Source organism: Pteropus vampyrus, unplaced genomic scaffold, assembly GCF_000151845.1.
Source record: "Pteropus vampyrus isolate Shadow unplaced genomic scaffold, Pvam_2.0 Scaffold462, whole genome shotgun sequence".
Lineage (NCBI taxonomy): Eukaryota > Metazoa > Chordata > Mammalia > Chiroptera > Pteropodidae > Pteropus > Pteropus vampyrus.
In genome coordinates this window covers 1,138,829-1,161,554 of record NW_011889243.1, presented here as the reverse complement: position 1 = coordinate 1,161,554, position 22,726 = coordinate 1,138,829, and the positions used below count along the sequence as shown (strand labels likewise).

General features: G+C 38.6%; 1 protein-coding gene, 1 non-coding gene and 1 pseudogene across 4 annotated transcripts in view; 1 reads left to right on the top strand and 2 right to left on the bottom strand.

The window, feature by feature from the left end:
• The window catches only part of SIN3A (SIN3 transcription regulator family member A), a 56,332-nt gene that overhangs the window by 20,617 nt on the left and 12,989 nt on the right, over window positions 1-22,726 (top strand). For all 3 annotated transcript variants that reach the window (XM_011382116.2, XM_011382115.2, XM_023524402.1), the window contains exons 4-17: window positions 2,551-2,657; window positions 3,253-3,535; window positions 4,573-4,824; window positions 5,389-5,541; window positions 5,677-5,835; window positions 7,610-7,699; window positions 9,618-9,736; window positions 10,292-10,502; window positions 10,749-10,865; window positions 13,121-13,359; window positions 14,793-14,976; window positions 15,939-16,512; window positions 18,760-18,929; window positions 22,376-22,549. In XM_011382116.2, the coding sequence (XP_011380418.1) occupies window positions 2,551-2,657; window positions 3,253-3,535; window positions 4,573-4,824; window positions 5,389-5,541; window positions 5,677-5,835; window positions 7,610-7,699; window positions 9,618-9,736; window positions 10,292-10,502; window positions 10,749-10,865; window positions 13,121-13,359; window positions 14,793-14,976; window positions 15,939-16,512; window positions 18,760-18,929; window positions 22,376-22,549 (2,832 nt within the window). The remainder of the gene's footprint in view (window positions 1-2,550; window positions 2,658-3,252; window positions 3,536-4,572; window positions 4,825-5,388; window positions 5,542-5,676; window positions 5,836-7,609; window positions 7,700-9,617; window positions 9,737-10,291; window positions 10,503-10,748; window positions 10,866-13,120; window positions 13,360-14,792; window positions 14,977-15,938; window positions 16,513-18,759; window positions 18,930-22,375; window positions 22,550-22,726) is intronic.
• LOC111732486 lies at window positions 13,533-13,636 on the bottom strand. Its single transcript, XR_002777573.1, has one exon. It is a non-coding gene; the product is annotated as a U6 spliceosomal RNA (small nuclear RNA).
• On the bottom strand, window positions 20,923-21,038 carry LOC111732476 (annotated as a pseudogene).

The window sequence follows — 22,726 nt, the reverse complement described above, 5'->3', positions numbered from 1 at the left end:
TCCTCACTTGGATATAAGATTATGTTTTGTCTGTTTTACAGAAATTGTCAAGGAAGCCAGAAAGGGCTTTGGAGTTGGGGTTATAGAGTGAGTGAGACATGGGTAGAGTTACCATTTCTTGTTCTGTTGTTTTAGTTATAAGCTCTTGAAAATGATTCCTGAACACAATAATCTGTTCCATTTCCTTTCTAATGAGGAGAGGTAAAATGCTTCCTTGTGTCTCCATGTAATTTCATTCAGTATTCCCACATTGCCTGCCATTTTTGGATCAGTCTTAAAATGCTCTGTAAGCATTCGAATCAACTTCCATAAACCATTTATATCCTATAATAAGGAAGTGTCCAGTGAAAACACATTGATTATCAAGCATTAACATTGTCTATACTTTTTTGAATAATTTGAAGCTTGTTTGGTGTAATTTAGTTATTTGTTGAATGCCAGCAGCATAGATATTTGACACATATTTAGCATGTTCTCTTTACAGTTGTTTTTGTCTCTCCAGCAAGTTTATGAACTTCGGGAGGTTAGGGACTTTAAAAATAAACACCTATTGAAGTGAGCCAGGAAAATGCATAGGCAGAGACTAAGGGTCTCCCCTAGTACTTCCTTAAATGTGTAGCTTCTCAATGACTAGTTCCAAGTGGTTTTCTAAGTTGTGGTTCCTAGAATTGTATACATGCTTTCGAACTATAGATAGTGAGGAGAATTTCCTCACTATTTTTACATGTGAGGCATCTCATTTATAATATGGGTATCAAGCTGGGTTTTTTTTTTTTTTTTTAAAGCATAGTGCTATTTTATGACACATTTTTAAACAGCGGTTTATTATGACCTGTGCCTTTTCTTCCAAACATACACACATCACATATCATTCTTTTCTTCAGGTTTTTGCACTTTTTCTCTCTGCGTAATAATTATATTATACCATAGCGTGCTCTTGTTTATTTTTTTAATTTTAAGTTTTTGGTGTTTATTTTTGATAACACCTCTTTAGTCATGTGGCTGCGAATGCTATTAAAAGCTTCCAAAGCGTTTGTTCCTTCTGCAAACTTAATGAGTTTTATGTTCCATCAGCTTGCCTGTAATGAAACATTTTGATATAGAAAGTTCTGAACATGAATTAATTCATTGAATTTCAACAGAAATTGTCATGTTATTTGTAAAATACAGAAAAACCAACCATCAAATGAGTGGGTATTGATCAAGTGTACAGTCTTTGCTTTAGCAACACCAGAATATTCTGATTAACTATGGCCATTATGGAAATTTGGGCAACTCTTGAAATCTCATTTAATAGTTTATTTGAACATAAATGTTCAATTTCACAATATTTATCACAGGAGTAGAGCTTATCAAATCAAATGTTTATTTTTGAAACTTCCCTGAACTTGATATTTTGTATAATTTAAAATAATCCCTGAGTATATAGGATACACCTAGTAGGTAATTCCCTTGGATGTCTCCTGAGTAACTAAAAATTAAGTTGTTCTAAATCAGACTCATAAGTTTCTAGCCCTTCAAACTATTCCTCTTTGTGAATTCCCAAGTAATTTATAATTTAGTGAATGCTCCTTCTCACTTATTTCCCATACTCAGTCAGTCCTCAAACTCTACTACTTCCACCTCCTAAAAAGCTTTTGAATCTATCCAGTTCTTACTGTTCTTTTGGTCAGAACTATAATTCAAGCCACTATTGTTCACATGTGAGTTAGCCTTAGAGCATAACTTCCTGGTGTTCCTGCCCCTTTTCAAACTATCCTGCCCTTGCACTAATTTGTTCTCAGCACTGTAGCCAAATCGAGTACACTAAAATGCAGGTGATAAAAATCTCAGTTGCTTTCTAACAAGAGTTACAAGGACTTTCAGGATCTAGGTCTTGCTTTCTCTCCTGTTGCATCTCTTGTTGCTCTTCCTACCACCATTTCTCCTCTTCACCACAAATCCTCCAGCCAAGCTAAATTGGTTTCAGTTTTTAAAGTGTACCAGATGGTGTCCTTTCTAGGATTTTGCCCTGCTTCCTCTGACTTTCTCCATGGATCTTCACTTTTGCTAATTTGTATACATCCTTAGGACTCAGTTTAGACATCACTTCCTGGGAAAGCCTTTGTGCCCTTCTCCTGTGTTTTCTGAGTGTTCAGTGATTACCCACTTATCCCACTGTGTTATGATTCCCAGCTAGATTTGAATGAACTTCCGTAGAGCACAGACTGTAGCTTATTTGTCATTGACTCTGTAGTACCTCACGTTGGGCCTGTATAGCATGTTTTGGCTTTCGTAGATATTTGTGAAATGAATAAGTGAATGATATAGTAATGTGATTATTTTTCACTAATTTTTTCTCTCTAAAATTATCTGAGGTAAGGCTACATACTTTGAGTTGATTTTTATTTGAAGCTTGAGTTTTATTATTGGCATCCATACTAATTTCTAATGCTTTCATGTGTATTTGCTATATATTTCTATTTCATTTACTGTGCTCATTTTATTTAGGCATAAATCATTTGTTTTTTCATAATTCTTGGCTTATTTTCTTTTTATGACCTGCCTCAGGTGGAGGATGCACTGTCCTATCTTGACCAGGTGAAACTGCAGTTTGGTAGTCAACCACAGGTCTACAATGATTTCCTTGACATCATGAAGGAATTTAAATCTCAGAGGTAAAAGATATATGTGATTGTACTCAAGCTTTGTGCTTGGAATGTTGGAAAGATAAAGGATGCCCTTTTGAGAGTTTAAATTTCAGGGTCATTCTTTTGTGTATTTTGTTGGCGAAAATTATATAGGTCCTAGATCTTTGTTTTCTCCCTGTGGTAAATTTTTCTTAACTAAAATTTTTCTCAGAATGTTATCGCAGTCAGAGTAGTAGACTGGTAATGATTGGGTTACTTGTTCTTTGAATTAAGATATGCTGATATTCTGGCATGATTCACTGTTACTAGAGAGTAACTCATCTGAACAATATAGATACATGAGGATTTATACTGGTTTATCACAAGTTGTATCTTGCATCTAATTGCAGTTTTTGATATACTGTTATTGTGAATGTATATTTTATTTAATATTGTGACCAAATCTCTTTCAATATGAAACTAAATGTCTTTGGAATTTCAGAGTTCTTTGTGTCTTCTTTTTTTTTTGTAATATACAGGTTGATTTGTATCTGTTCTGTTTAGAGAACCTAGTGGGATGTGAATTTTTTTCTTACTAGGTTGTTTGTCAAGATTGCCACTTTTAATTTTCATTTTTTATCAGCATCGACACTCCAGGAGTGATAAGTCGTGTGTCCCAGCTGTTCAAAGGCCACCCTGACCTGATCATGGGCTTCAATACCTTCTTGCCCCCTGGCTACAAGATTGAGGTGCAAACCAATGACATGGTGAACGTGACAACTCCTGGCCAGGTCCATCAGATTCCCACCCATGGCATCCAGCCCCAGCCTCAACCACCATCCCAACATCCTTCCCAGCCTTCAGCCCAGTCAGCCCCAGCTCCTGTCCAGCCAACTCCTCAGCCCCCACCTGCCAAAGTCAGCAAGGTGAGCACCTGGAAAACTTTACATCACATGAAATGGATCCCTAGAAAGCACCCACCCTTCTTTGACATTTCTCCTTTATATAAGACTTAGATACACATATTACAGTAATTTTATCAGAGAAGATGCAGTAGTCACTTCCCTATAAAATAGTTCACATTTACATTCCACATATTTAGATAGCTATTTAAATCAAGACATCAGCAACCTGCAAGGACCTCTTGCCCCCAACTTCTGCTTATTCAACCCACAAGCATCACAACAAGTGGCAGCTTTGCATAGTAGTACTTTGACAGCAAAGGCAGAAATAGTCTGCTTATGATCAGATTATGCTACTACCTACATGGTCATCATTTTACAAAAGTTACTCCATTTACCAGCTTAGGTCATATCAAACTAAACAAAAGATCCTGTTGCTGTTGATGATGGTAATGACAGTGTGGATGTTCTTGGTCTAAACTTGCACTGTTTGATACAGAAGCCACTAGCCACATATGACTATTTAAATTTAAGTCACTTAAATAAATTCAGTTTTTCAGTTGTACTAGCTTCGTTTCACGTGCTCAGTAGCCTCATGTGGCTAGTGGGTAACATACAGAACTGTGTAAATAAAGAACATTTCCATCATCTCAGAGAGTTCTGTTGGGAGAGCTGGTTTAGAAGACTTTTATATGGAGTTACTGCAATAATTAAATTGTCTTTTTTGACAATAAAGATCTGTGTAGAATGAGGTTTTTTTCTATTCTGTTATCACCTGTTGAGCTAGTGAGCTTAAAATTGCATATGAAAAATTCTTCCCTGTATCTACTTTAAAGGTTGTATTTAGAAATATTGAGACGAAAATATTTGTATTAGAACGTGTGAACCCTCTACACTTCCTACCCCTGCCCAATGTGATTTGAGTTGGGCTAAAATGGCCTGGCCAGAGTGAATAAAGTATATAAGTTGATCAGATACCTTGTTTCTCTTTAGTTTGAACTTTCTTTCCTATGTCAAACCATCTGTGTTCCTGAGGAGAATAAAGACTTTTTTTTTTTTAGCCTTCCCAACTACAAGCACATACTCCAGCCAGTCAGCAGACTCCCCCACTCCCACCATATGCATCCCCACGTTCTCCACCTGTCCAACCACATACACCAGTGACAATCTCATTGGGAACGGCCCCATCCTTGCAGAACAATCAGCCTGTGGAGTTTAATCATGCCATCAACTATGTTAATAAGATCAAGAACAGGTTCCAGGGCCAACCAGACATCTACAAAGCATTTCTGGAGATTTTGCACACGTATCAGGTAAGATAATTGCCCTTTCAACCCATCTTAAGCAGGTCACCTTCCGAAGGCATCTAGTCCGAGAAGAAGTTGAATAACAATTAACTGTGTCCACTAATTCTTACTGGAAATGAACCAGTTAGAAAGTAGCACGTGTTTGTAAAGCATTCGACTGCTTGGCTTTAATTGCCTTGTAGTGGGCAGTCAGGATTTTTAAAGTTTGCCCTGTGAAATTAATGCTTATTTATGTGGGAAGTTTAGAGGATGACTTGTGTAGTATATAGTTAATCTACAGTAGAAAAGTGGAAGGGGAAATTTCTGTTTTGTTAAATCAGTTGGTTGTAGTCCTCTGAGCATTCACGTAGTAACTGCCCTAGTTTTAAAAGGAATTGTCAGCCACCATCTTCCACTCTTTTTTTCGACTTGCAGTCAAAACAGTTGCTAAGAACATAGACTTTCTTCTTAAGTGCAGCCCAAGTAGATAACATGCAGAGCTCCTATCAGACATCTCATAAAATGTGCAAAAGTGAGTCATTCAAAACAATGCCCCTCCAATATGATCTCTCTCCATTTGCAATTTATCAGAAAGAGCAGCGAAATGCCAAGGAAGCTGGAGGAAACTACACCCCAGCATTAACTGAGCAAGAGGTTTATGCCCAGGTGGCTCGTCTTTTTAAAAATCAGGAAGATCTGTTGTCAGAGTTTGGACAGTTCTTACCAGATGCCAACAGCTCTGTGGTAAGTTTTATTTAGAAGAACCATACTATTTAGAATTATTATCTTAGATAAGTTAGGAAGCTGGAATCAGAAGACTTTTTCTAAATGATACTTGCTTTGATGAGAGCATTAATCTCTTTCATGTGTCTTAATTAGCTTTTAAGCAAAACAACTGCTGAGAAGGTTGATTCTGTGAGAAATGACCATGGAGGCACTGTGAAGAAGCCCCAGTTGAACAACAAGCCACAGAGGCCCAGCCAGAATGGCTGCCAGATTCGTAGGCACTCTGGAACGGGAACCACTCCTCCAGTGAAGGTGAGAACGAGCAGCAGCTCCTCACTTTGACTTTCAGGAGCAGTTCTAATGGACAGGTACTCTAGGGTTGGTTATGCGTTCTTATCCTAAGCTTGTTGACCATCAGATCCTGAATATTTGGAGTGAGTTGGTGTATGTCACAGAAACTCAGTGCAAACCTTATCTGGCTTTGCAGAAGAATGTTAGAATACCACTAATTACTCAGGTCACTATATTTTTTTACCCCTATATTTTCTCTTGCTTTGCTATTACCTGTCATGTTTTTTTTTGTTTGTTTTCTGCCAAGGGTTCCTTACTAATTTTTCCTTTCCGATTAGATGCCTTAAACCTGCCTTATGCTAAGAAAGTTATTAAGCTTGATATTTGTTTTAGAAATAAGTCAGTGGTCTCTGAGGTCCTCCTGTGAGCAAAGTGTATGTGCTTTGTGAGATTTTTTTGGTCTAGAGGCCTGTCCTTCCCAAAGTTCTTTTATGGGTTACCAGATCTTAATCTCTAAGGTAGGATCTTTGGGCTATATATAGCAGAAGGAGGTCCTAAACTCCTGTTAGTGACCTGTCTGTCACATGATACTTCTTGTTAATAGTAAACGCTGCTGATCTGCCTCTGGAAAGCTAAGCCCCACTCCCTCCCTCATTAATGTACTGCAGCTGGCCTAGGGAAAGGGCTAGATGTAGATACTAAATATTGCTTTAGTGAATTCTAAAGCAGTACATGGAAGAGAGAGGCGTGTCTGCAGAATTTAATTAAAATTAATAAAAGCTAGTTTTAGGAATTTCTAATAGAATGAGGTGACCGGTGAACAAGCAAATAACTACAAAGACTGACATGTTAGGTGGTGCTGACATTTTGGAAGAACTGTTTTTTAGTGTTTGTAATGGTTTCTCCTTTCAAAGTGAGTTGAATGTAGTAATAGTTTCTATTTCTTCACTTCGGTAAAGAGTATTATATGGATAGTAACAATCAAATCAGCAGATCTGCTCATCATTTGGTCTCCTCCCACACTTAATTACGCACAGCTGGAAACACGATATTGGGGGATTAGAATTCTCTGCCTATTTTCTCTTCAGGCAGTGTAAGCAATGGCTATGGCTCCTCAGCGAGTGAACTCTGGGGTGGCAAAGGTAAATGTGCTGCTTCTACCGAAGTTCGTGCTTTTCTTCCCAAATAGTTGAGGTGGCTTTTTAAAAGTAAATTCTTGCCTGACAGTTATATTGTGGCCTGTTCGTTCCCTTTGAAAGAGCAGTCTTAAATTTGTCTAGTGAATATTATTGACAAGACAGTTATTTTTCCTGTTAGGAAAACTATGCTTTTTATCATGAATTTTTAAATTGAACTATAATTAAAGGTTAAAGATTGATTTCTGTCTACTCTAGGCTGTGTACTCCAGCTCTTTTTACAAACGGCCTCTTCTGCCTCCACAGCTAGGAAGACAAGGCAGTGGCATTAGGTTCCAAATAAAGTTACTTTTGGCCCATGGAAAAAGTAAGGATATTAATTCTAATATCACAGTAATGCTGTGACCATTTGTAGAGAGTATATTTGGGGAATAGAATAATTTATGAACCTCTGGGAAAAAACTGACAGGCAAACAAATACAGAAGACGGGTGGAAATTTTGTAGGGTGTAAAGCGAGTTAGTAATTTGAATTCCCTCATTTGTTGCAAATTATTAATTAGCAGTGGTTAATGAGGGAAGCATTGAACACAGATGAAAATAAAATTCAGAAGAATTCACCCATCGAATCTTACATGTTTGTATTTTTCCTTCTTTGCAGAAGAAACCCAAACTGCTCAGCCTAAAGGATTCTTCTATAGCAGATGCCAGCAAGCATGGTGTAGGAACTGAATCATTATTTTTCGATAAGGTGAGTAAATGAACAAATTAGATTTAATATTGGCTGTTAATGCCAAAAGAACATCACTCCATCCCCAAGAAGATTTTGCTTTAGAGGCATCAAACTTGTTGGGACTTTTTACTATTTAACATAGTTTCCTAGTTGTAGGTCCTTTCAGTCTGTTAGAACTGTTAGCACAGCTGAAGAAATGGTAGTATTGTCTGCTTTGGTTTTGTGAATTAGTCTGCCACAAAATACAGCATTTTCCATGGTGAAAGACAACTTTAACAAAATGCATGGTATTAAATACTCTCACGTTGTTTGGTGCTTCCAGTTGCAGATGTCTTGTACAGTGGGGGAGTATATGCACCAGTTGTTGAGGACTTAAGATGACTTGGAATCTTCTAATTGTTTGTGATACTTATTTGCAGTATTCCATATAGGGATCCTGGAGATTCTGATTTGTTGTCAAAGCTCCCCAGGTGATTCTAATGAGCAGCCTGAGTTGTAATCACTGGTGTAAATGGTGTTGTGGGGTGTGTTTGACTCCTGTGTCTCACTTCCTCCTTAGAGTCAAGTTGATGGTTAGCAAGCTATTTTCATCAGGGTAGCTGACAACGGTCAGACTTACTGGCAGGAGCCAGCTTGGATTGATCTTGCACCTCTGGATTTTTGCAAAAAGGCAAACGATTTAGCATGTTCATGATTGGTGCCTCCTTATCTCTCTCTAGCCTACTGTGCTTATGTGAGCTGTACTGCAAATCCGTCAAGAGTCCCTGACTCTGACTTGAATCATTTTTGAGAGCTGCCCGGTCACTTGATGCTTTTAAGACAAATTTATAAGTCCAACAAATGACAAGGAAAGGGTTTTGGGTGGGTACTGGAAAAGTTCGTTTTTTAAAGTGGTTTTTGTTGTTGTTTTTTGAGTACTTCTTTCTTTAGAGTTACATACTAAAGTACAGATGACATGTCTGGAATTCATTTTAAAATTCATTGGTGGGGGAAATGGGTATAGATGAAACAAAATGTACTATATATATTGATCGTTGAAGCTGGGTGAGTACATGGAGTTCATTAAACTATTCTATTGTATGCTTAAAAGTCAGTAGGAAAACAAATATGGTATATAGTACAAAACAGTGCTGTTTCATCTTTGGTTGGCTTTGAAGGTATATTCCATATAGTGTCTACTGATCAATAGTTACAGAAAGTATATGGGAGCCTGGAGAGGGGGTTGTTGATAAACCGCTTGGTTTGGTGAGGGTCTGCAATCTCCATGGAAGGACCACAATGCTAGATATTTACTTTTGAAATTGAAACTCCAGATTGCTCATCTAACCAGACTAGTTTTCCTTTATGTCATTGAACATTTTTAGGTTTCTGGATATTAGAATGCTCAATATTATAAATGGAGGAAGGAAAAGGGTTAGGATTCAAGATTACCGCAGTTTGAAAACAGTATTGACAAAGGTTCTCGATGTAAGGATCTGTTAAGAGAGGAAACAAAAGCTTGGGTAGCTCTGATTTTCATTTGGAAAATCATGTATATGGGAAAGTAAATGTCTTATTTATTCCAGGATCTCATTTTGAAAATTTTTATTACGGAAAATTTTAAACATGTGAAATTAAATAGTAAAATGGCTCTTCATGTACATACCATCCAGCTTCAGCAGTTCCCAACTGCTAGCCAGTGTACTTCTTTCATATGTACTCTCACCTACCCCAGATTATTTGGAGACAGATCCCAGATATTATTTCAACCATAATTATTTTACCAAATTTCCTTTTAAAATAATACCTTTTTTCGAACATAATGATTATCACATATAGAAAAACTAACATTAATTCCTTAGTTTCGGGTAACTTCAAATTTCCCCAATTATTTAAAAGTGACCTAGGATCTCTTGATTCCTCACTTAACTGTTTCTCTTTTGGTTGCTTCTATAAGGTCCGAAAGGCTCTGCGAAGTGCAGAGGCCTATGAAAATTTCCTACGCTGTCTTGTTATCTTTAACCAGGAGGTGATCTCTCGGGCTGAGCTTGTGCAGTTAGTCTCTCCTTTCCTGGGGTAAGTGGAGTTGCAGGGGCTTAGCCTTGATGCATGATATGGAAGTGAAATAAAACTTAGTTTGCTAGGCAAAATTAATTTGGTTGTGGTGGGTCAGTTGATTCATAAAATGTGTGTCAAAAGACTTCTCTGGGAAGTCTCCCGGTTCAGCTCTAGAGTTTAAAAAAAAAAAAAGGACAACAACCAAGACTAATGGTCTCCTGATATCTTGACCCAGTGTTAGATATTAATAGAGACTAATCTCTTCCAGGGTTCTAGAATCTTGACTGTATTTGACAACCTAAGAATTATCTGAATACTGAAGCAATATTCTTGATTAGAAGAATGGCTATTATCTAGTTTTAGTGCAGCTCCTCGAAGACCAATTTAACTGAGCACTTTACAAAAAAAAGCCAAATGCTCAGAAGCAATGCTTCTGAGGCAGGAAATACTAATTGTTATTGGAATTGTCCCTGATAGCAGAGTTCTGTCCTAACACCAGATAGTGGCAGTCACACATCATGATAATTGCATCATGCTTCTAATTGCTCACCAATTTTTGGTTTGATTCTTCAGGAAATTCCCTGAATTGTTTAATTGGTTTAAAAACTTTCTGGGCTATAAGGAGTCTGTACATCTGGAAACCTTTCAAAAGGAACGAGCCACAGAGGGCATTGCCATGGAGATAGATTATGCCTCTTGTAAACGGTTGGGTTCCAGCTACCGAGCCCTCCCAAAGAGTTACCAGCAGCCCAAGTGTACAGGACGGACTCCTCTCTGTAAAGAGGTAAGGCCTTTCCCAAAAGGATCAATCCCAAATCCTCAGGTTTCTCTAGAAGGAAGTGGTCCCAGGGATTGAGAGTTATATGAGTGAGGAAATCAAGACCCTTCTGTCTTATCTTTTGTAAACTTGCTAAAAATGGAACTTGTAATGTCAACTGTTTCTTCCTTCCCCTAGAGTTTTGTTTTTTATTGAGAATACTCAGAAAGCTTTGTTACACTTTTATTTCAATTTCTCTTCTTTTACCCAAAGGTTTTAAATGATACCTGGGTTTCCTTCCCTTCTTGGTCTGAGGACTCCACCTTTGTTAGTTCCAAGAAAACTCAGTATGAAGAACATATCTATCGTTGTGAAGATGAACGCTTTGAGGTACAAGCTCCTTTATCATTTGAAGTTTGGGAAAATGAAAGATGATAAATGATAAGATAGCTTATCTGTGAGGGTTGGCTTTTAAAATGGAAAAGCCAGAGGCTTACATTTTTTCATGGTAAATGCTTGTACTTCCATGCTTTATGAGCTTGTCAAATGTGCTAGTATTATTTCTATGGCAAATGTGACTTGGGCCACATTAATCCTTTTAACTGAAATCATCCATTCATGGCTTATTAACACTTTGAATTTTTAATAGCATTTTTAAGGTTGTGTTTTACATGGTATAGAAACTTAGTATCTATCATAAAGCCTACTGGGCTTCCTTGAAGCGGTTTGAAATGTTTATTTTAAAATGTGTATTATTCTTAGGTAGTTAGCAAACCAGCTCTCTCATAAGAACTGGAATTCTCTCATATTTTGATGTTAATTTGGCTCTTTTTGAAAGAAAGTTAAGTTAGGGACTTTAAAGTAGTTGGGAAGGGATGAGCTGGTAGAGCCCTTATACCTGGAGTAGGAATGCTGAAATTGGGATCAGAATCTCCAGTATGTCTAGTTTACTGATATCAAAAAGGGGGGTTAAATATATCTAAAGAGTTAAAATTACATGTATTCTATTTAATATATTATATAAAACTAACTAGCCCTGTTCATTCCTCTGGTCGGGTGATATCTTGCTCTGTTTTTAATCCATATTGATAGTTTTCTCTCTGGTAGTTATCCCCCTCACACTTGCTTCAGCTGTTTCTGACATGTTTTGAATGAAGACCCACGTGTTACTTGGCCAGTGGTAGGTGATTGGCCATCTCTGCCACAGAGTTTATGAGGAGGTTCAATCATTTGCAAAAAATTAAATCATGGCAAATGTTAACTTTCATGGAAAATTTTATCAAGCTAAAGAAAGCATTTATTTGTTACCTATGTTTAGTAAGGTTAGATGAGTTAGCAGAGATTGGCATCTTTTTTTGAGAGGATGTTTCTGTTCTCAGCTGGCATGCTTGGAAACGAGAGGCAACATCCTCATTTTCCATTTGTGATTATAGGAGTGAAGATGACAAAAGTGTGGTGTGTGCGTATATGCTTAGGATTGGCTGGGATGGGCTAGTTTGAAGGAGTGTTCTTTTATACATAAGGATAGGTTAGAGATCTACAATACAGGCAACCCCCAAATCTCAGTGGCTTGAAGAAACATTTATTCCTTGATCTTGCTACATGTACATTGATGCTTAGCAGAAAATTCTGCTCATCAGAATTACTTGGGGGACCCAGGCCAACAGCATGCCACCATCTTAAACATTGCCAGTCACTGGAGGATAAAAGAGCTCAGAAATACTCTAGCCTAGAAGTAATAAACATTACTTTGACTTACTTGTTTACAACTCATTTGCCAGACTAGTTACATGGCCTTATCCAGTCACAAGGGAGTCAGGAAGTTCAATCCATCTTCAAAATTGGGGAGAATGGGTGGGGGCAGAAATATATAACAAAATGACTTCTAAAGTCCCCAGACTAGAAAACTTAGGGAAGCTTCTACAGGCATTTGCTCATAGGCCCTTGAGGCTGCTCATTTATTTCATTTTCTGTCTCTCGTTTAGAGAATCTTGTGTTAAGTCTAGGAAAAAAGTTTACTCAAAGGCTGCCAGTCATATCTTTATCCAGGTCAGGCTTGGCCCTTGCCAGAAAATAGTGCCAGGAATTCAGTAAGAATTTAAGTGGGTTTCCACATTGTAAATATTGATGTCCTTAAGGAATGATAGTCTCTGCTCTTATTACGACTGGATGTGGAACAAGGCTATTAAATATTTAAATATTGCAAGTTACTCTGAAAAACCTTACTCATGAGACTTGATTTATCATCTTGAATGATTTTGGGGAGATTGTTTTTTGTTTTTAATTGTTATTGTTTGCAACAGATCTTAGCAATTCAAGAACATTCAGGGAAAAGTGTCAGTAAGGTTGTCTCCTGTTAGATCCCTCTAGTCTGGGTCTGTAGTCCTAAGTCAAAGACACTAGTGGTGGTAGAAGTAATGACTACCACTTATCCATCATGTAAAGATATTTGTGGATTGTATCATTTCATCCAGAAAACAACCTTATGAGAGTAGGTTCTGTTACCCCTACTTTACTGATAAGGAAACATTGTTACGACTAGTATGGCAGAGCCAGGATTCCAGTCCAGAGAGTTTGACTGGACCTTATACTCCTAATATTCTATTCTGGTTTGGCTCTTGAGCACACTTTGTCTTTTTCTTTAGCTCGATGTAGTTTTAGAGACCAACCTGGCAACAATCCGGGTTCTGGAAGCAATACAGAAGAAGCTTTCCCGCCTCTCTGCAGAGGAACAAGCCAAATTTCGCTTGGACAATACCCTTGGGGGCACATCGGAAGTCATCCATAGAAAAGCACTCCAGAGGATATATGCTGACAAAGCAGCTGACATCATTGATGGTCTGAGGAAGAACCCCTCTATTGCTGTCCCCATTGTCCTTAAAAGGTATCCGAGCAAATGTGCTCTCGTGCTCTCGTGTACTTCATGATAGAGTCTGTGTCCCATTAGATAAAGCTCCCATTTTTGACCTGGTTACCTCATGAGACCTCCACTTCTCATTATGGTTGCTGAAAATCAGGTGCAGCTTGGGATAGTGGAGCTTCTTTTTTTTTCTTTTCTTTTTTTTAAACTGCTTCATGAATTTGTATGTCATCTTTCTGCAGGGATCATGCTATTCTCTGTATCATTCCAATTTTAATATATGTGCTGTTGAAGCAAGCACGGTAATTGAGTTTCTTGATGGGGTTCTTTGTAACCAGCAATAGAGGACAAATCTTGGAAGTCCATAGTGGAATTCTCTGTGTTGGAGGCCATATTTTAAAGTATAGAAAAGAACAAAGAAGAGAACCACCAACCCATTTTTCTGCCATTCAGTACTAACCGTTATAACATCTTTAGTTTTTAATAAGAAGGATCACTCTTAGTCTTTGTAAAATTGATGTGTATAATTTAAAAAGACTTAGATTGCTGTTTCTACCAAGAATGTCTTCTTTCTCCTACCTGAGGTATAGAGGGGCTCTTGTGGCCACCTAAGGCCAGGCATCAAGGGGCCAGAATTAGGACAGAGCCCCAGGTTCCTCCAAATCCATGGCATTCTGGACCCACTGTGAATCTCAGCTAAGAGCTGGATCCTCACTCAGTATCACTTGGTGAAAAGGAATTCTTGTCTGCTGTACAGTTCATAGTTGCCCTGATTTTATTGTTCTTCTCTAGTCTTCCTGTCAGGTGCTGGCACAGGTTATTCCTCTTTATGCCGGTAGCATTTAACTTGGCTTTGAGATGTCAGTTTTCATGCTGATTTTGATTTAACTCTCCTCTTCTGAAGGGTTAGTATCAGTTGTTCTCATCAGAACTTCCCAAACTGTTCAAAGGAACATTACTGTACAGATCCTCTGCCCTTGGACTTTTGCATTTACATTAGCGTAGTAAACATTCTTAGTCCTGTAGCAAAGAAACTTATTTAACTTTGTTTTAGCTGGCCAAGGAAGAAAACCCCCTTTTCAATGATACTCTGTGGAATGCTGTTTGAGAAATAAGTAGGATTTCTGACTTTGGGACAAATTACTTCCTTAAAATAAGTCCTGAATGAATAATTTCCCCATGTAACAGAGTTAAAGACTGCTTTGAATAACATTTATCTCAAGTTGCCAATAATTTTGACGGGCCTGTTATATCTTGACTTTTGAAATAAAGTAAGTGTAACATTTCTCACTTCTAAACTCTTAGGAGAGTAGGTGCTGTTATCTCGATTTCACTGGTAAGGTGATATTCTTACATGACTAGTGTGGCAGAACCAGGACTCCAGTCCAAGGAGTTTGACTCCTCACCTTATAATTCCCATGTCTTGTTGTTTTCACCCCTCCTCCAAACCACACTAGGTTGAAGATGAAAGAAGAAGAATGGCGAGAAGCTCAGAGGGGCTTTAACAAGGTGTGGAGAGAGCAAAATGAGAAATACTACTTGAAGTCTCTGGACCACCAGGGCATCAACTTTAAACAGAACGACACCAAGGTCCTGAGGTCTAAGAGCTTACTCAATGAGATTGAGAGTATTTATGATGAGGTGAGCTGGAGATTTCTGTGTCTGTGAGAAGACTCCAATCTATGTATTCAGCATAGCTTTAATTCCTGGAAATTACTTTTGTTATATGAAAGTGAGACCCTCTAAGACTTGTTGATTCTTGCTGCACAACTGTCATAGACTTCAGTTCCTGGTTCTACCATTTTAAACCTAAACCTCACCTTTATACCTAAGGTGCTTTACTGGTTTCCCAATTTACCATCCTGGTTTCAGTTTATGCCCAGTGCCTCCCTCTCCTGCTTCTCTCTCCATATATTTCCCTCAGACAGTACCTTGTATTTGTTTGTAAAGCCTGTCTCAACTTTCCACAACTTAAACACTTATCACTCATCTCCAAACTTTTTAATCCTCGTTTATTCAGCATACTTACGAGGATTATGTATTTAGTATGGGAGCTAGGATACAGAGATGAATAAGATATTAATCTTGTTTTCTTCAAGCTCACATGGATAAAAACGTAAATGCTGTGCGACTGAGAATTCCTAGAAGTGGTGTGATCTTGAATTAAAAAAAAACTTTTTATTGTGAAAATGTCAACTATACACAAAAGAGGGGAAAATAGTAAAATGAGCTCTTATATAAACATAAATAATCATCTCTGTTTTGCCAGTGTTGTCACATCTAACATCTTCTGCACTCCTACCCCAGAAGTACTTTAAATCTAGACTTCATATTGTATCCTCCATAAATACTAATTCACAATTTTAAAAGATGGTCCCAATTCTGTCCCATTGTCCCCTCTAAGTCTTCAAAGTCTAGAAGGTTACCAGTATTTTGGGATCAGACCACATCTTCCACATTACCTTACTGTTCCCTAAAGTTTTGGATTAGAAAATAATAGCCAGTATGGTTAATAATGGAATGTACTGATGATGTAGTCTCATAGGTCTGTTTATTGTTGCTCTAGATATGTTACTTAATACTTTGTGTGTCTCTTCTGTTAGAGGCAAGAGCAGGCTACGGAAGAAAATGCTGGTGTACCTGTCGGCCCACACCTCTCGCTTGCCTATGAAGACAAACAGATCCTGGAAGATGCCGCTGCTCTGATTATCCACCATGTGAAGAGGCAGACGGGCATTCAGAAGGAGGACAAATATAAAATCAAGCAAATAATGCATCATTTCATTCCAGATCTGCTCTTTGCTCAAAGGGGTGATCTCTCGGATGTGGAAGAAGAGGAAGAAGAAGAGATGGATGTAGACGAAGCCACAGGAGCAGCTAAGAAGCACAATGGTGTTGGGGGCAGTCCCCCTAAGTCAAAGCTACTGTTCAGTAACACAACAGCGCAAAAGTTAAGAGGGATGGATGAAGTATATAATCTCTTCTATGTTAATAACAACTGGTATATTTTTATGCGACTGCACCAGATTCTCTGCTTGAGGCTGCTGCGGATTTGTTCTCAAGCAGAACGGCAAATTGAAGAAGAAAACCGAGAGAGAGAGTGGGAACGGGAAGTGCTGGGCATAAAGCGAGACAAAAGCGACAGCCCTGCCATCCAGCTGCGTCTCAAAGAACCTAGTGAGTGCCTAGACTGTTGGTTTACAGAGAATGTGAGAGGTTCAGGGCCTCAATACCTAGGTAGACTCGGGACTGCTTTCTTTTATACATGGAACACGAGCAGGCCTTAGAGGGGTTCAAATTCTAGCTCGAAAACTTACTGGTTATATGATTTACTTAGTCTCAGAACCAGTTTACCTGCAAAATGGAAGTGCTACTTGTTACCTTGTGGGGTGGTTGGGAAAATTGCAGAAAATAATGCAAACCACCTATGCAGTGCTTGGATCGTGGACACTCGATGGCTGGTACTGTGGACACCAGGGAAGGGGGTGTCAGTTGCCATCAGTTTCCCAGATGGCAGATATCTGGGTTATTGCAGAGTGTTTCAAAGGACGGAAAGGTACTAAAATGGCATAGTTGGTTCACTCCATGACAGAACATAAATTCCTAGTGTTCATGCCTAAGACGTGAATTTTCTGACGTGTTTGTGCAGAACTTCTCTTTAACCAGCAGGGTTCATGGCTTATTCATAATAAATATGGGCTATGGAAAGGAGATTGGAACCCAAGAGATTGTGTGAGACAGCAGAATAGGCAGAGTATTAATGAAGATAGAGAACTCAGGAAAGAAAAAATTGGGGGTTAGGAACCGCATGTTTTTTATGTCACCTATTTGTAGATAACTGTTCAGTTCATAAATTGGATATTTAAGCTGAGTTTTTTCATGAAAAAAACTTTCATGAAGCCTTTCTTCTGTGCTCTTGAAGTAAATTACCTTTTTTAATTTTATTTTGTTTAACTGTTGCTAATATAAGAAGCTCATGTGTGGCCCTAGCCGCCTATCTGTTGAAGAGATGATGACGCTGGGAATTAATTCTAAAAGCTTTTATCTCTATTAATCCTGGCTTGAGAGAGACAACTTTTGGACCTCAGTGTGGCGATTCCATCTGCTTGGGTAGAAAGAAGAGAGAAAACGGCCTAATCCTGGCTTGACCACTGACTTAACCCTGGTTTGAGGCTTACGTAGTTTGGCCTTGAGTGATAATGCCAGCCTCAACCCTGATCATAGCGTGTGCACAAGTCTGGTTTCCACTCATAGCTTTATTCTGGCATAACAGCAATTTTTCGCAGTACTTATGCAGACCATGCCTATGCTGTGGCTCTGAACAAGGTGATATTCGCTGATGAAATTCAAGCCAGTTGCTTCTTTTAAACAATTGTCCTATTTTGTGTGTCTTGAATGAGTCCATCACACTTCAAATAAACAAATATGGACTCAGCTTTTTCTCTCAGCCTCTTTGACTCTACAAACTTTACATACTGGTAACCAAATGTCAGTGACAAAGTTCCTTTTGTAACTTTTTCATTTTGATGAACTTTTTATTAAAGTACAATACATAGACTGAAAAGTACACAAATCTGAATTGTATAGCTCAGTGAATTTTTACAAGTAACCAATACCTGAGTTGAGAAACAACGTAACCAGTACTCCAGATTCACCCCCTCATGCCACTGTCTTGATTGCTAATGAAATCAGATATGCCTGTTTTTGAGTCATATGTAAATGGGTCTTATTTTAGTTAAGTAAAAAGCAGAGTCCTTTCACCGTTTGCTAATTGCCAACATCTCCATATCAACTGATAAGATTCTAGCTGGTGGCAGAAGTGATTTATGTGCAGCAAGTACAAATCACTTCGTGCAGTTTATGGAGTACAAGTTGGAATCCATTTTTAAACAAAAGCACTGACAAATGCAGGTGACTTCATTATTCATAGAATATTTAATTTGCATGCCTGTTTTTCTGTTCCCAAAAGATTTCCCAGTGCTAGAGTGTGACTCTTGTCTGCCTCTTCCTCATGTGCACTCCATGCTTTATCGAAATAGCTTTGTGAATAAGTGACTCATATAAGGAATGCTCTATGCAGTCCAGAAGAGCAAGTTCCTCTCTCAGCAGAGGAGCCAGCAACTCTTTGAAGAAACTTTTTCCCTGGGATGTTTTCTTTTCTTATCATGCAGAGCCCAGCAGACCTGTCAAATGTCTTTCTGGCATGGTCAGAGTAGTGGAAGCTGCTGGTAAATTGCAGAGTCATTCTCCTTTGATAGACAGCGCTGGTGATTATAGCCACCTGTCAGATTTTGTGTGTCTGTAGCAGATTGCATGGATATGTTTTGAGTACCTAGGCCTAGAGCAATTGTGGGACTTGCCCTGCCCGCTCTCCTGATCTTTTCCTAGCAGGGTAAAGCCTCACCTGTCCCATCTCTCCCACAGTGGATGTTGACGTAGAAGATTATTACCCAGCTTTCCTGGATATGGTGCGGAGCCTGCTGGATGGCAACATAGATTCATCACAGTACGAAGATTCTCTACGAGAGATGTTCACCATTCATGCCTACATTGCCTTCACCATGGACAAACTAATCCAGAGCATTGTCAGACAGGTGAGGGCTAGGGTTGGTCAGGGAAGATGTTCTTCCCTAAAGATGGACCAGGCAAGAGAAAAGGTTTATACCAATGTTTATGAATGACTGGAGAGTGGGGAGTTAATGTGATGTCAGATTTCTCCTGTTAACAAAGTGGCAGTATTTCAGCCACATGGTTGACTCCTCTGCTTTGCTTAGTGTGCCCTCACAGTTGGATGTTCCTACCTCAGACCTGATATTTTACTCTTTTCTTACTGCCCACCTCTAGAGTCAGCATTGGTTCTGACCCCGCTCTCTCTCTCTGCCCTAATGGCCTAGCTCTTCTCTCATCTGTCAGGGGCGAGGTATCAGCGGGTAACATTTTCTCTTTAGTTGGTGTTGATAATTCTGTGTATTTTCCTCATTTAATATTTGAAGAGCTTTTTATAGGAGGTTTTATATACCTTCTTTTTTACTGCCCACCTCAGTATCTGAGGTTCCCTCTGAGTTAGGTTTGTGTTTGGTTTTGTGGTTTACTCCTGTGGCACCCTGGGAGTTTGTGAATCTGTTGTTCTCTACAGCAATGATAATTTTATAGTAAACAGCATGCAGCAAATAAGTTTCCACTTCTTTGCCTTGAGTTCTGAACTCCCAAAGGGAGTCTGTTGTTGATGCACTATCTTTAAAGTGAAAACTTGTTCGAAAAAAAAAATCTAATTCTGGAGTCTACACTGGAAAGAAAACCTTGTTACTCAGTGCTCTCTTGGGTAAATATTGAATCCTTTTCAGAGAACCCATGCTTTTGTCTTAAATTTGAAAGGATGCATGGCTCTGTATCCTTTTCACAGGACCTACTCAGTCAAGGAAGAACACATCACATAACTGAATTTTGGCATTTTCATATAGGTTGTCAGGCAGTGTTTTCCTTGAAAGTTGAAGGGTTTATTAGGCCTTTTGTTGAGGGATCTGTGTGGTGACTGACAGAAATCATCGTATGAATACAATTAGCTGGGGTCATAATTTTTGAGAGACTAATTCCTATTAACATCCCCTGAAAGTTGCTGTCTGCTTAATTTCTGATTACAGGTTTGCTGCTGCTACAGCTAGAAGTAAAATCTTTCATACTGCCCACACAACAACTTTATAAATTCAATAAAAGTAACTTTTTATAAACTGAGGTTTGTTTTTGAAACAATAGATATAATCATTTACTAGAAGCAGCTGGTTATGATTTTAGTCAATAATAGTAATGTCCAGTCATTTTTCTAAGGAAACAAGTTTTATCCAGAAAACCAAATTCAGTATTTTTTAAAACGTATGTTCATGATTCTCATCTTAACCCCTCAATTGGAGGCATGTCTCTTCTCTTCCGCCTCATCTCAGTTGGTGTTTTCCAAGAGTTCATTGCTGACTAGAGGTAGAACATATAATTTAAGGTCAAGCCGTACATTTATTTTAACCATTTCCAGAATAGTTTAAGAGGGATTTATCTTAAAAATATAATAGGCGATCTCACAGATCTAGTTCAGAACCCAAAATATGGCCTGATCTCATAGGGATTGGACCTGGGACATTTTTTTTTCCTTGCTTGCATGCCTTCCTTCTGGACATCTGCTCCATTTTCATACTTCTCTATACAGACAGACATCTGGCACATACTCAAGGCTTTTCCAGCCTCCCAAGGCTTTGGCTTGCCATGGCAGTGCCTCTGGCTCCAACATCAGCTGATCTTTCCATCCAGATTCTCTCCTGTCTACCAGACACACTCATTGTGTCATTTCAAATTAGCAGGAGCAAGAATCTGACCAGCCTAGCTTGGGGATGGAGTTGCGTAGTTGTCCCTGGGTTACAGTGCTCCCCTTTCCAAAGACTCTAGAAGGGGCTAGTTGTCCAAGAAGAAGGTATGGGTAGTGAGTCAGTGGCCTGGTCTATTTCATTAAGAAGGTACAAAGCACAAATATCTATCTGCATGGTAGAAACCATGCTTTGGATATACTTTTTTTAAAAAAAATACATATATATATATTATTTATGCCTACATCACCTGGTCTTCCTAGGTGGTCTCCCATCCAAGTACTAACCAGGCCCAACCCTGTTTAGATTCCGAGATCAGACATCAGGCTTGTTCAGGGCGGCATGGCTGTAGACCATGGACCATGGCTCCACTGGGGCGCAAACCCAGGAACTTCTGCATGTAAAGTGGATGTGCTGACTGCTACACTATGGAACCACATCCTGGATATACTTTCTTTACACTACTTTTTTTTCTCTTTGAAACACTGTATCATAAGCTTTTCTCTACCTTAGCAAGCTACAAGCATTATTTAATGGTCTAATAGAATCCATGGTCTAGACTAGTTATAATTTATTTAACCACCTCCAGTTGCTGCCTTCTTAGTACCATCAGATCACTCACCCCGACCTTGCATTGTGTCCATTTATCTACAAATACACATACTTGTCATTTAAGACTTTTTAAACATTAAAAGTAAGTAATTTTCATAATTACTATCACTTCAGAAAGAACATATCTTCTAAAAATAGAATGGCTTAGTGGTTATGAGAATTTTAAAGTAAAATAGACATTGATATTACAGTGAACTTTTTACTTGTTTCTTGTGCCTATTTTTTTACACTGGCATTATGATGGGTATTTTCATTTGTGGGAATTTTTATTTCACAATAGAAATATTGTCATGATCCATGGTAGTGGGAATTCTAATTTAACTATCTAGTCATCAGTTTGATAAGATAGTCGTAAAAGTTACCAGTAGTCAGTCGTGATTGACCTGTACTGAAAATGAGTTAATTAACATTGCATACAATTTAAGTACTGTACTTTGTATCAGTTGTAGGAAAATAGGTGGTATGTTAGAACATTGGCCTAGGGGTCAGGAAGCTTGAATGTTAGTCCTAATTCTGTTCCTTCACCTGAGTACCCCTGGGCAATTACTTCAGCAACACTTTCTTGAATGCCTAGTGAGTTTCAGACTTTGTACTAGGGCTGTGAATATAGACATGGGTCCCACTCTAAGGCTCCTCTCCTCACTTTGGCACACAGTGAGTTTTCTCATTTAACATGTAAGTTTGTCTCATATAACACAACACCCCTCTCCAGTCTTTTCCCAGAGTAGTTGTGTGGATCAAATGAGAAAATGTGTGAAAGCAAATTGTAAATAGTAAAGAAGTGCCATATAAATAGGAAGCCATGGAAATTTTCTTTAATGTAAAAAAAAAAATCTTTTTAAGTTCCTTTAGAATATTAACCTGAGTTGCCTATGGTTTTGCTTTTAAAGCAATTGAAGATTTTGGCTTAGTTTTTCTCCCAGAAAATAAAATAGTGGTTTTGAGTGATTTTTAAAAATTACCAACCTAGAAAAGCCTCTTTTGAGCTTATTGACTGGAACTATCAAGAAAAGGTTGATTGTGTGACAGAGAGAAGTGGTTTCTTGGTTCACTAATGACTTGCTTTTGCTTGATTCCAGCTGCAGCACATTGTGAGTGATGAGATCTGTGTACAGGTGACTGACCTTTACCTGGCAGAAAACAATAATGGGGCCACTGGAGGCCAGCTGAACACGCAGACTTCGAGGAGTCTCCTAGAGTCAGCATATCAGCGAAAGGCCGAGCAGCTCATGTCAGATGAGAACTGCTTTAAGGTGAGAGTTACTCATGTAGCCAGGGACTGTGCTGGTGACAAGTTTAAGTTGTTGGAAATGTCTTCACCAGAAGTCAAAGCAGTACCAGTGATTCCACTCCTGGAACACCTTTGAGTTCTGTGAGCTCATTGGAGGAAATACAAGAACATGGGAAAGTGGAAGTAAAGTCTCCCCATG